Below are 13,170 nucleotides of genomic sequence, written 5' to 3' on the forward strand. Positions count from 1 at the left end.
CTCCACCCACATGGATTCTCGCCCTCTAAGCGCCTTTTTCTTTCTTTCTTTTTTTGTTAAACTATACTAAACTATAAACTTGGCGGGTTCCTGTGCCATCTTATGACACCACGCTTACAGTATTTATTTATTTATGAATAAGTGCGTCCATTAAGAAATAGCTTTTTCATCACAAATAAAATGCATATGAATACTTTTTTTTTTTTTTAAGTCATGCATAACAAAAATGACAAGTTTGGATATCATTTTGGTCATTTGTATTCAGACCTGCATCTTTTGTTCTGCTTTAAACGTTTGTTTCCCACGCTGATCCGGACCTTTTGTGCAGAAGTGAATGGGATAAATGCCACGGACTTCCGGGTTTGACACATCAGCGCCGTTTCCGGCCGATATTTTCATGTTCTTCAAAGAAACTGCATTAAAGGACCAGAGGTCTGGGTCGAGAGCAAGCACCCCACCACCACCCAAAAAAAGGACAAAATGTCAGATCCATGACAAATGAATAAGGAATTTTTTTTAAAAAACACACACCTTATCTTTAATTTCCTTTCAGAGTTGCACTTTCAGCCTAACATGTCCAACTTTGCCTTAGTTAATTATTTAAAGAGAATTATTGAAGGTTATTGTGAGTGCTGACAGCTGGTTCTTTAAGTCCGTTATGTACAAAAAGAGCAACTAAATATGGCAATGAATAAGAAACAGCTCCTGAAATTGTGTGAAACTTGGGGTGAGAAAGCGACAGTCCGTTTTGAGAGTGAAATTCTTTAAAAACAAACAACAACAAACACACGAAAGAAATGTTCTTTCCTTCAGCAGGCAGGCAAAGCAACGGAGTACGTATTCTCATTTACAACGCTGACCCGGAGGCAACGCAAGTCAGGATTGCGTCTCGACTTTGCCGGCAGACGGTTGACATTGCAGCCACTAAATCTTCGCTGACTGGATTACGCAATCCACGGAGTGCCGCGCAAACCCGTTTTCAAGGAAATGTAAGAAAAAGCCCAAAATACGCCCCGACAAACACTCAATATCAAACATGATTCCCATCTTGAGAAACGCCGTAGCCTTGTGTTGTCATCATGGAAACGAGCGCAAGAGCGATTTGCCCTCGTGGGTGCTCAAAGTATGGCTGGATGGTTTGTCGTGCAGTTGCTATGGCACGCCGCAATTCAGGAAAACGCAAAAGGCTACTTGAGAAAGTGATACAATACGTTTGTATAAAAAAACGAAAGCTTTGCGTGTTGTCCGCCAGCGCGCGTGCTCTGAAAGTGTCACAGCTGGTGGTTGTGGTGAATGAACGCGAGCAGGTCGTCTTTGGACAGCTTGTCGGCGTCCACTCGCGTCTGAGAGTCGTGCACGATGACGCCGTCCTCCCACCCCCAGAAGAGACGCTCGGCGTGGCACACGCTGGCACGCGGGAGGGGAAAAAAACAAAACACACAAGCTAGCTGGCAAAAAACCATCGCGATGGTGAGACGACAGCGGAGGCGGACGCAACATACTGGAAGGGCGACGCGGCGTCGGCTGGCGTGTCGAAGACCGACTTCTTGGTGTTCTTGTTGAAGAAGTACTTCCTGTTGGAGGTTTTGCTGTACGCCATCATCCAGGGTTCTACGTGGAGAGGTGGCACAGCGCGTTCGAGCAGGGATGAAAACAAGCCCATTGCGGTTCTTATTTCCAAGCTCCTCGTGCAAAATGTTTTTTTTCTTTTTTTACGACATTGTACACATGTTGAACGTGGCGAGCGTGCGCGGAGACGAGCCGCACCGTTGGTGGTCTTGATGATGTAGAGTCCGGTGGGAAGGAAGTGCCGGTCGTCTCGGCCCGTGTACGACAGACGCGGGACCCCCCCCGAACTCTTGGTCACCTTCATTTCCAGTCTGAGTGGGAGGCAAATTGAAAAAGACGACACGGGTCACCTTTCACACTTGGAAGAGCTCGAGAGTTGCAGGATCTTCATACGGCGAGCGTACCGGACAAAAATCTTCTCCATTTCCTCCAGCCTGTAAACCTCCTTCACTCTGTTTGGAAACAGACAATCAATCATCAAACGGGTCCCGCCGCGCTCGCCCATTGTCCGCGTAACATCCAAAGTGCTTCACGAGACTTTTACAGCGGAACGTCCGCCATCTTGATGATTCGTCCGTCAGCGGCAACATTTGCCGTGGAAAAGACCGGCGGGACGCCAGCATCCGTTGCGGACGCATGAAAGCAGTTTGAAGGCGTTGGGACAAGGCAAGAGGCGGCGCTCGTGCACGCCGCCGTCGTTTGTCATGGCAAGGAGCGCAAAAGAAGCAAACGGCACCTGATGGGGTTCATGTCAGGTCTGCTGGGCTTGGCCACCGCCTTCACAAACTTCTCCGCCATCTCGATCCTGCACGCAAAACGCACGACATGACAACCCGGGACAAGACCAACCGCAAACGTTGGAAGAAAAACGAGTATTTTAGGAATACATTTCACAGACTGCAAGAAAATACTTTTTTATGATATGTTCCATCCACAAAATGAGAAAACTGTGAAAATAAATGTGCGTAAAACTGCAATATTACAAGAAAGCAAAGCCTTATTTTTCAGAAATAAAGCCTTAGTAATGCAGAATTTATTCAAGGAGAATAAAATGTTTAAAAATCAAATATCATCATCATAAAAAAGTCATGACATTACACGAGTACGTTTGTTTTGTTGTTGCGTCGAGTTGAAAGGAAAACAAAAGGCTCCTTTTTGCAATTTTGCGGAGTGCAAATGTTTGCGTTTCCGTTTTTGGCGCCCACCGCTTGTTGAAGTGTTGATCTCGGACGTCGCTGCCGTTCAGGATGAGCGCGTCCATCACGTGCACGGCGTTGATCCGCCGCTGCGCTTTGCCCTGCCAACGGACGGCCACATTTCAAGGAGCGCCATCTCCGTGCGGTCCGGTCCGGCCCGGTCCGGTTCGGGTCGGACGGCGGGCCTCACCTCGCCCTTCAGCTCCTGCACGATCTCCACGCTCAGCAGCGAATCTCTGGGCAGCTCCAGCTTGAAGTTCTCCAGCTTCCTCCAGCGTTGCGGCGTCTTGCCGTCCCACGTGTAAATCTGAGATTTCTGTACGGGGACAAACGGAGGCCATGTTGGCGTGGATTCATCCGAAGAGAGCAACTCCACTTTTCATGACGCGCTGACTCACGCCCAGCGCCAGCAGGAAGATCTGCTCGCCGCCTCCCACCATGCAACGGTGGTCCAGGACGTGGCGGAGCTTCTCCAGCGTGCCGGAGCCGAGCGCCGCCATGTTGCTTTTGAACAACTCCACGTCGGCATTCTGAGGCAGAAACGTCGGCGGGTCAACGGCAATCGCGGGACCAACGGCGACGTTGGCATCGCACCTTAAGCAGCTCGTAGAATTTGGACCTGGGGTCCGAGGACGCCGGCGTGACCCTGGCCTTGTCGGGCACCTGGGAGCAGATGCGCAAGGCGTGAAGGCGGGGGCGGGGCTACGTGACGGACGGGAACTTGAGGCCGGCGGCTCACTCACCCCCCACAGCTTGAGACATTGCTTGCGGATGTCGGCTTGCCGGGCCTCACTCAGCGACCTGCCGGTGCGACACACACTCACATGCACACACGAGACAAACGCAGGCGTGTGCCACGTGGATCCGCCGCAAGTACTCACGGGTCCAAAACAAAGGCGTGGATTTTGGCCAGGGCTTTGATCTGGACGACGCACAGGCTGAGGAGACAAACGCCAGCGGCGGCTCAAGACATGGACAGGAAACAAAATAAAGGAAACGTCCGCACTAAATGTGTCATCAATTATGAAGAATCGATGGGGAGGAGCGTGAAAGCCCGACATCAAAAAGTCAAGTCACGTTGACTGCTTTCATTTCGCTGTCAATTCCAAAAACGGCTTCATTTAAAAGCTCCAGTTGAGTGTTTTCAAATTCAAAATGGATCACTAGAGACATGTGAGCAATATCAATAGAAAACACGTTTGATTGAAACAAATGGAGGACACAAAAGGAGTCGCCAAGTGCTCGTGCGTGTCCACATGTTGCCGGCACGCACGCACGCACGCACCTCTCATTGGAGTTGACCATGAAGTGGAAGAAGTCGGCGTCCTCCTTGATGACGCTGAGGGGGACCAAGTCCGTCACGTCGGTGTCGCTGCCCCGCAGCTGCTTGAGTTTCAGATTGACTCGGAACATGTACTCCCGGACGGCGTCCGGGCCGGGCTTCAAACCTCGGCACACCACGTACCTGACGAGCCGGCGGCCGACACGCGCCACAAAATCAATGTGGCGTGCAAATACAACATGGCCAACAACTGGAAAATATGCGTTGTCATCTTCAGATTTGAAAAAACGGAAACTTTCAGAGAAAAACTGGAATGAAAAAGACGCCTTTGGAAAGCTGTAAACGGCGCATGCGGGGACGCTCGGCAACTCGAGACCTCCCGCATCATTCGCGCACACACGAGGCGTTACCTCTCGGAGTTGGCGGGCCGGCTGGTGACGGGTTTGAAGAGCGTGACGCGGTCGAAGCAGAGGTACAGCAGGTAGACCATGCCCACGCTGAAAGGCGTGAACAGGTCAAAGGTCTTGCAGACAAAATGGCCGCCTGGAAGAGAACGAGCGTCACATTGAGACGGCCGCACTCACAAGTACAATGATCAAGAAAAACGGCATGCGTCTTTAGGGGGCGTGGCCTCGTGAGCGGAGGCAGGCGCGCCAACGGCAACTTCTTCGAAGCTTGTTTGAAAGTTTGTCCTTTTGGCTCAAAGTGTCTCTCCTTGCCCACAAATGTGAGGGCATCAAGGCTGATCTTTGGAAGCGGCTGCGCTCTTCCCATTGGCTCAAATCCCTCCGCCGGCCTCTCTCCTATTGGATGGGCCTTGTGATGTCACCGTGGCTGGCGCTGCTCCACAATTTCAATTCAAATTTCAATGACAAAATAATGATTCGTGATTTCATTATTTGCAATTAATGTCGTTCTATTTCAGCAAGATTTGTCATGAAGCAAAGATTTCATCGTCTTGAATGAAAAAAAAAGGTTTGACCTTGTTGCCAATAAATCGATCAAAGGTTGCTGAGCGTGAGTGTGTGAGCAAAGTGGGCGGAGCCAACCTGTCCTGAGCGTGGAGAGAGCGGTGAGGATCTGGCAGAGCAGCAGCTGTTTGCTCAGGATCTCCTGAAGGTTCTCCTGGCCTTCCACCGAGAAGCCCTCACAAAGATCACAAAGACAAGTTTGACTTTCTTCAGCGGCAATTGAGAGCGGAAAGAAGGAAGGATCGATTGGAGCAGCAGCAGCAGCAACCAAGCGCCATTTTGGAAGAGGTCCGAGCGCGACTCACCCCGTCCGCCATGAGGACGTGCAGGCCCCTCCCCTCGGTGCTGTCCAGCACAAAGTTCCGGAAGGCCGTCACGTTCTCGGGCCGCGTGATGTCGCCGTCGCCGTCCACGCCTCCTTCACCTGACAAACGCACACAATACGCAGCGTGTGTTAGATTCTTTTTTGAATTGAATTGTTTTCATTTTCTCTTGCTTATGATGATTTTGTCATTTTTGGTCCGCCATACATGAAAGGGTTATAACATTGCGACTATTGATGCGAATTGCTAGCTTGTTTGCGGCCGCACTGAAAAGTTGAGTCATTTGAAAGAGCAGTGAAGTGCGTGCGGGTGTCGTTCAACCTTCCGGCAAGCATCGTTCACTCGCCGTCAAACGGCCGCTTGTTGTAAAGAGACAACGTGAAGGCAGGATTCCATCACCCTGTGAAGCAACTGGCGTCACGTAGCGCAGGAGCGTCTTTTCCAGTGTCGCCGCACGCCACGCATTCAAACAAAGCTCGTATTCCATCTGGGTCGGTACCGTAGTACGGCTCAAAGAGCTCGCTGGGCGCGGCGTAGAAATCCTCCAGCTTGAAGTCGCACGGCCCCTTCAGCGTCATGCCGAAGCCTTTGGCGTGCCAGCGTCTCCTCCACAGGACGTACTCGGAAAAGCCGCCGGGCCCCGCGCACACGTCGCCGAAGTACAGAAGCTCGCTGCCGTTGTCGTGGGTCAGAGGTTTCTGCGGCAGGCGGGCGGACGGACGGACGGAGGTCAGTGGCACGCGGCGAGCACGACCGCCTTCCGAGCGCGCAACTTACCCCGTCGCCAGCTTTGGGCTCGGTGAACATGTGCTGGAAGCAGTGGTCCAAGTTGGCCATCTTCATCGCCGCTCTGCAAACGCCACACGTTAGCGTGACCTCGTCAGTCCGCCGGAACGCCGCCCGCAAGCCCCGCCCACCTGTTGAGGAAGATGCCTCCTCGGATGGTCTCGTACGGGTTGGAACGCGTGCGCGCTCTCCGCATCTCCTCGCCCTCCAGGCCGTCAAACACCGTCTGCTTGCACAAGTCGCATTTTTGGGCACAATAATGGCGGCAGAACTAGAAAATGCCGGCATCAATTTCAAGGGAGCGTCCTCAAAGCGGGAGCAAAATTGCGGTGGGGAAAATCCAAACAACTTGAACAGATGAAAGTGCTGACCTTGCATCTGAGAAGCGTGTGCAGGAGGTCTTCGGTGCAAAACTGGGTTTCATCTTCAATCCTCAGTTTTTTCTGGAACAAAAGAAAATACGCATTCAATAAATCAATCAATTAATTAATTCATTTAACAAAGAAAAAAGAAAAAGGGAAATCCGGTGCAGATGGAGAATAATAAGAAGGGAAGTACTGACTGTTCCCACTGACATCCAGTCCCTCAACTCATCTGCATCGGGAATTTCTGTGGTGCATTCTGGGAACCAGTCCACTTTCTCGCTCGCGCTGGGCTGGTCACGCCCACAAAAACAACAAACAAAAAAAGACACATTTCCAATATATAGTCAGAAAGAAAATATGTTTACAAACAGTACAATCTTTGCCGTAACAAATCAAGTTCTTAACTGCAAATTAAAGAGTAATACACAAGCAATACGCCACAAAAAGTTGACACGCCGACAAAAAAAATGGCTGTTTGTTGGCAATCTTCATTGCTCATTTCCATGTTAACCATTTGTTTGTTTCATGCAAATTCTGCCGGTCATCATCATTGCGTCTTACAAAGGCAAGTTTGTGACGCTACCTCGGGTTCGTCCCTCCAGTCCACGTTGAGCTCCCCCTGGAAGCCCTGCAGCGTGAGGCCCAGGCCGCGCCTCCCCCGCTGAGTGGAGGCCGGCACAATCTCCTTACGACCCTGGCCAAACTTGCCCAGACCTTCGCCCTCGCGGAAGCCCATCTTGGCCTGAAAGACGCGACGAGGAGGAGGAGGAGGTGCCGCACGCTTTTGGAAGCACAACTCGGGTGGGGCGGTTCAAGTCATTCCAAAGGTTACCATGAGCTTCTGCGACACGCTGTTGTACATGGAGAACTTGGAGGCCTGCGGCGGCGAGTCCGTGTCGCCGGCGTGGACCGATACGGACGGCATGGAGAATCCCGCTCGGGGTTCTTCCTGGTCGCTGAGAGACTCATTCTGGCTGGAGTCTGGAAAGGAGAAGAAGCCATGCCGACGACCGAGGAGACAGGCGAGGACGAGCAGATGAGAAGAACCGGCGGCCTCGGCCTACCTTGCCTGGACAATCTGGACTCTTCATCAGAGCTGCTATCTTCACAGCGCCTCTTTGCAGCCAGAACGGGAGCAGCGTCGACTCTTCTCTTCATCATGGCTGCTGCAAAACATGCAGCGAGGAATATGCTCTGTAAAGAAGAAAGAGCGCCAAAAGCAACGCGCGAGATAGACTGACTAACGTATTCTGCACAGTTCACATTTGTCGAGGCGTTTTGACCCATTATCAAAGAATGTCGCTCAATTTGCCCCGCCACACATTCACTTGACACCAAAAGACTGTCATTGAGGACGAAAGTGTAACGACTGGAAAGTAGTGTCCATTGAGCAGAAAGCCCACCAACAGTAAGAAGCCTCAGCCTGCAAACTTGATCACAAACATGCCACGGAGAACATAAAACATGCGTCCCGTTTATAGAACTACATGTGGACGTTGAAAAAGTCCAAAATAGGTCCGCGAGGCGCTTTTCGGCACTCGCTGACTGCGTTAAGTTGGGCTGTTAGCTACTCCACAGACAGCTAAGCTAACTTTTACCGATTCGGGCACAAAAGTGCTGGCGCGTCACTTCCTTCCTCAGCGATTCAACGTCAAATCCACGCGGGCTTCAACATCCCGCCAACAAATGCGGCCTTGACGTGACAGTTGCTGTCAAAGAGATGAAAATTGCACACGGAAAGCCAATGCTCAGCTGCAGCTTGATTTTATTTATTTTTTCAAAGGGGTCCTCTCACTGCAGACAGGCGCTGGGCGCGGGATGATGACGTATGACAATCGCCAAAGCTGCCTGCATTTTAACATCCAAATTCAAATATTTCTGTGTACCTTATCGATTTTTGTGACGAGTTGCATTGTAGAAAAGTGTTTTTGTTACTTTAGAATAATGTCCTTTTTGTCTTTTTGCGGAAAAAAGAGTGAAAAACAAAAGTGTATTTGATGAATCTGCTTGTAATAATGGCTACATGCATTAGTAATAAAGTCATTTTATGGGAAGGAAGGAAGGTAGTCATACTTTGGTTGCATTCACTAAAGAGTTCAAGTATTATATATTTTTTCAATCAGACAAAAAGCAATTGAAATTGTATCAACTTGCATTGAATGTAGGCCGTATGTCATTTTCATTTTTACAATCATTTGAATACATACTTTTCCATGTAAAAGTGTTATTAAGGTTTTAAAGGTACATTTATTTTGGAAAATGCCGAACCACTTAACAGACTCGTGACAGTGTTATTGTGTCAAAGTTGAGGTTTTAACACTTGAAGAGAAAACAGAACCTTCATTTTGGTCACCCGAACAATAACAATCGCTTTCACGCATCCGCTTGACTCGCACGTTGTCTTTGCCATGAAGCGATTAGCACGCGTGTGCTCTTGCATGTGTTGTGGATTGGACTAATCCTTACCTGGCATCAAGTCGGCCAATCCTGAGCTGACTCTCAAAACACTGGAAGCCTTTTCATTCTTACAACTGGACTTTCATGTAAAAAAACAAACAAAAACGCGCTCCTTTTCGAAGCCAAGAACGGTGTACAAATGATGAGAACATTCTTAACCATTATACATGCAAAAAATTAACCACCGCACACAAAACGAAAATGGAAAAATCTTTGCTGTTTGTTCGTGAGATTTTAATGCTCTTCGTTCGTCTCGTGCGTTCGACTCAATGCACATTGTGTTCTTTCTTTTTGTGTACAGACCTTGGCCACCTGGGGTTCGGGTTCGGGTCATGAGGCAATTGCTTTTAGCCTATTTAAGCAACAGTCATGTTTTGTTTTATTATAGTCATTTGGGGATTAATAATACGCTTGTGAGTATTGTTATATTATCTTTCTGCACGTGTTTGTGTCGAAATGGCCGTTATGAGCACGGATGCTATTTGTTAGCCTGTCTATGGGATTTCCCATGGCGTGTTAGCATGAAGCTAGCTGAGCTGCATGCTTGTTTGAAAAAGTGTCATTGTCTGATTTCAACTTTAGTTTGACAGTAAACTGAACGAATCGAGGAGACATGCCACATTCCGTGCTCGACGGTTCTCGTCATCCGCTTTGTCGTGATGAGTTTGACATCGGCGCGGACGTCAGCGCGGCGTTGCTTGTGTCATTTGTTGTCTCTTCTTGGAGCACATTTCCAGAGGAAGCTGCCGCTAATCCTCCGCTGACACCGTTCGACACACGAAAGCTTCGTCATGCAGGCCCAGCCACGCACGCACGCACGCACGCACGCACGCACGCAGGCGTGTCCGCTGGTTACGCAACCGCCTCTCTACATATAGCGGCCGGCCAGGCAGGTGTGTGCCTGCGCGGACGGGAGAGCTGGCGTGTGTGTGCGTGTGACTTTTGGACGGCAAAAGTGCAGCCGCCGCGGGGCCACCACAAACATGTTCTTCTTCCGCATCCCTCGACTGACCCCGGGATACATTCGATACCTGCAGGTGCGTATGGCTTCCATATTGCTGGCGTGAATTCGGGTTGGCGTTCCAGATTGCCGAAAGAACTTAAAGGAAACGTCAAGATCAACACAAACCAACGTTGACCTTTTGGTCGTCGGCCATTTGATTTAGTTCAATGGATTGAATGACAAAATGGACTTCTCCGTCCGTCCCCGCCGTGTCTTTCAGACGCAGGCGGCCCAGACGGTTCTGCAGAGCCGCGAGGGTCCCGTCATGCCGCGCCTGGCCTTCCTGCTGGGCTTGACGGGGGTGGGCGTGTCGGGCTACAGCTGCCGGCAACTGACGCTGCACTGCAAGCCCGCCGGTCGCCTCTTCAGATAAGCAAGATGGACGCACGGCCACCGACAACAAGCACACCACCGACATCTCAGGTTTTACAGTCCATAGGGAAAACAAGGAGACACCATTTGGTAGCTAGATGGCAACAATTTGAACCCGCTTTCCCAAAATAAAATAGTCACTTGTTGTTAGGCAGAATTTGCCAGTTTGAAAAACTGTCACCCACCAAATTGTGTTGTTTCCTGGCAACGCGGGGCAGGTGGCTTTGCTGCTCCGGCAAGCGGGGAAAGGACACGGTCAGGTGGCTAAACGCAAACAAATCCAACCAACCAAAGTCTGATGACTAGCATGGATTTCAAAATTGGCATTGCAAAACGTTTTCCTTAACCCAGCGCCATCTGCTGGATGCCGACATTCTCCAAGGCAAACGAGTGGGGCACAAGTATGCTTGCCCCAAAAGCAAAACTGCTGTTGCATCTCCTGCCGCCGTTTAAAATTTGAACGTTGAATTGACCAATTTTGTTTTATAATGGACCGAAAGTGCAAATCCACCAGCAGACAACTTGCCCCTAAAAGTGCCACTTTGAATTGTTAATGGCAAAATGGAAAAGAGATCAGGCAGAAAGGGCAACGGGCAGCACAAGTTTGGTTTCCCTTCCACTCACCAAAGTAGCATCTGCTACACCAGGTGGGGCAAGAATGCAAAATGGCCGCTTTAGGTTTGAACGTGGGAAGTAGAAATCTTTGCTGGCCCCACGAGAGCAAAGAAAGGACCGAGAGATTGAATAGCAACGTCAAGTGAGACGCTTCGCTCACTTGTCAATGAAAAGTAGCAAACGTGGCGCCATCTGCTGGACTTGCAGGGGCACAATCCAATCTGGCCTCTTTTGCCCTCAAATGGAGTTTCTGATTCCTGGATTAGAAATAAGGAAAAGGGAGAAAAATGCAGTTGTAGTCCTGCTGCTTACTTTGCACTCGTGCGTGTTCGTGCGCACAAACCTGCACATGACGTCACACACGTCACTTTGATTCGCTGCATGAGATTAGCACAAAGTGACAAGAGGGCGACGGCTCCACTTGTGAGCTGGCTCGGACCACATCCAATCCAAAATGCAGCTGGTGACGTCAAGCACATTTTTGTGTCTGTTTTTAGCGTGTGTATGTGTGTGTGTGTGTGTGTGTGTGACGAGGTGTGTGTCAAGGGAGGCTGTGAGAGGAGATTAGCAGAGAAGGAAATGTTGGAGATCCTCTTAGCGAGCATCCGTTTTAAGAGCAGCTTACTTGTTGCATGTTGGAGGTCACGACCCCGAAATGGAGACGAGCGCCACTGTGACGCAGCAAAAAAAAGAAAAGCAAACAAGCAAGCAAGTGTGACTGTCAGCACATCATGTAAATGCAACGTAATCTTGTTTTTGTTCTGTAGTTGCTCATGGGCTTGTTCTTTTAGATTTAGATGGATTATCAACAACAACAAAAAAGAATGCAAGAAGGATTTCTGGTCAATTGATGAGCTCAGGAATTTACAATTGCTTATCAATTGTGGGAGATGTTGTAAATTTGATGGAAAATAAATTGTGTCATAATTGAAAAGTCAAAATCAAGTAAACATGCATGCTTTTTCCCACCACAGCACCACCTGCTGGATCAAATGGAGCATGACCGGCTCTGAATGCGAAACGGTCACTTTTCTTTGTTTGAGGACAAAATCATGGAATAATAATTCAGCACGTCACATGACAGGATTGTTTGTACTGTGCGTATTTTGCAATGTTCTGGTGTGATTGTATTGTGCTAAGAATGCTGATAAAGCCCGTTGAGTTCAGCGTTCTTATCGCATTGTCGCCTTCAAGAACGATAAAGAACCGGAATAAAAATGTCAGTCGTCGTCGTCGGCGTCGATGAAAGATATGCATGAGCAAAGCCAACGAAATGTTTTTGGGCTACACAGAACAACGAATGACAAAAAGAGACCAAAGTCCAATCAGTGTTTTTGTTTTGAAAGATGATAAGCTTTTGTTTTATTTGGACTCCTTTCGAGATTAAAGTCGTCTATTCTCAAAACAACAACAAATGATGTCTAATATTTCAGATTGACTTTATAATTTGAGGGGAATAAAGTTGTACATAATGTACCATTTCTTTTCTTGTAAATATGTTGAAAATGGACACAAATATTGGGACTAATCTGATGTTGAAAATGATGCGTTCAGGTCCGGAATTATTTTTGGGGTGGCTCAAAAACTCCTTCAGTTTGTTTATGTACAAGATGACAGCAACACGTCATTCTTAGATTTGTGAATGTAAAAGAGCAGAAATAAATACGAAATACGATGCAAACTTGCTGCGGTCTTTCGCTCACAGAATCACATGACCACACGGTCACATGACCACACGGTCACATGAGCGCATGATCACATGACTTTAGCTGACGTGCAAACAGCGTGGAGAGAAAAGCACATTTTCTGCACTCCTTCCTTTTGCCAGCAAAGTTGGTGTGAAGTGCGAGCACGTGACTCGGAGCTCACCGCTGACCGACCGCCATTGAGCGACCAATCGAGCCCCCCCCCCAAAAAAAGAAAAACGTTTTGAATTGAGAACGAGTGGGAAAGCAGACAAGCGGGAACGCTCGGTGCTCCTTCCATCGTGTCGGCCGCTGCGTTCTGACCCGCTCGTGGTTGGAAGCCGCTTGGACAAAATGTTTGCCGGCAGCTGAAGCTGAAGCTGCCACGCCACATTCACGCACGCACACAACCGTAAAGGCATTGTTATTCTCAACAGCACACCTGTGGAATCGGACCGGCCGCTTCTCGGCCAAGTGAGGGTCGCACATGCCCAGGGGTCCTTTGTGTGTGCGCGTGCGCGCGCGCACGGGGCTCTTGTTACGCTC

At 49.3% G+C, this 13,170-nt stretch overlaps 1 protein-coding gene across 1 annotated transcript; it reads right to left on the minus strand.

Annotated features, from left to right (window-relative positions):
• Nucleotides 1-492: 492 nt before the first annotated feature.
• cmtr1 (cap methyltransferase 1) lies at nucleotides 493-8,292 on the minus strand. The gene is made up of 24 exons (XM_086061543.1): nucleotides 8,091-8,292; nucleotides 7,557-7,658; nucleotides 7,325-7,473; nucleotides 7,076-7,234; nucleotides 6,690-6,782; nucleotides 6,499-6,570; nucleotides 6,259-6,353; nucleotides 6,119-6,191; nucleotides 5,841-6,039; nucleotides 5,324-5,442; nucleotides 5,097-5,193; nucleotides 4,458-4,590; nucleotides 4,051-4,230; nucleotides 3,647-3,703; nucleotides 3,509-3,566; nucleotides 3,360-3,428; nucleotides 3,164-3,295; nucleotides 2,956-3,081; nucleotides 2,775-2,866; nucleotides 2,306-2,374; nucleotides 1,974-2,021; nucleotides 1,768-1,880; nucleotides 1,503-1,611; nucleotides 493-1,407 (listed from the first exon to the last, which is right to left on the minus strand). The coding sequence occupies exons 2-24, from the start codon at nucleotides 7,651-7,653 to the stop codon at nucleotides 1,272-1,274; spliced, it is 2,475 nt and encodes an 824-aa protein (XP_085917669.1). The 5' UTR covers nucleotides 7,654-7,658; nucleotides 8,091-8,292; the 3' UTR covers nucleotides 493-1,271.
• Between the last annotated feature and the right edge of the window lie 4,878 nt (nucleotides 8,293-13,170).

The sequence above is a fragment of the Leptonotus elevatus genome, chromosome 18, assembly GCF_054856555.1.
Source record: "Leptonotus elevatus isolate MCC_2025b chromosome 18, RoL_Lele_1.0, whole genome shotgun sequence".
In the NCBI taxonomy this organism is placed as follows: Eukaryota; Metazoa; Chordata; class Actinopteri; order Syngnathiformes; family Syngnathidae; genus Leptonotus; species Leptonotus elevatus.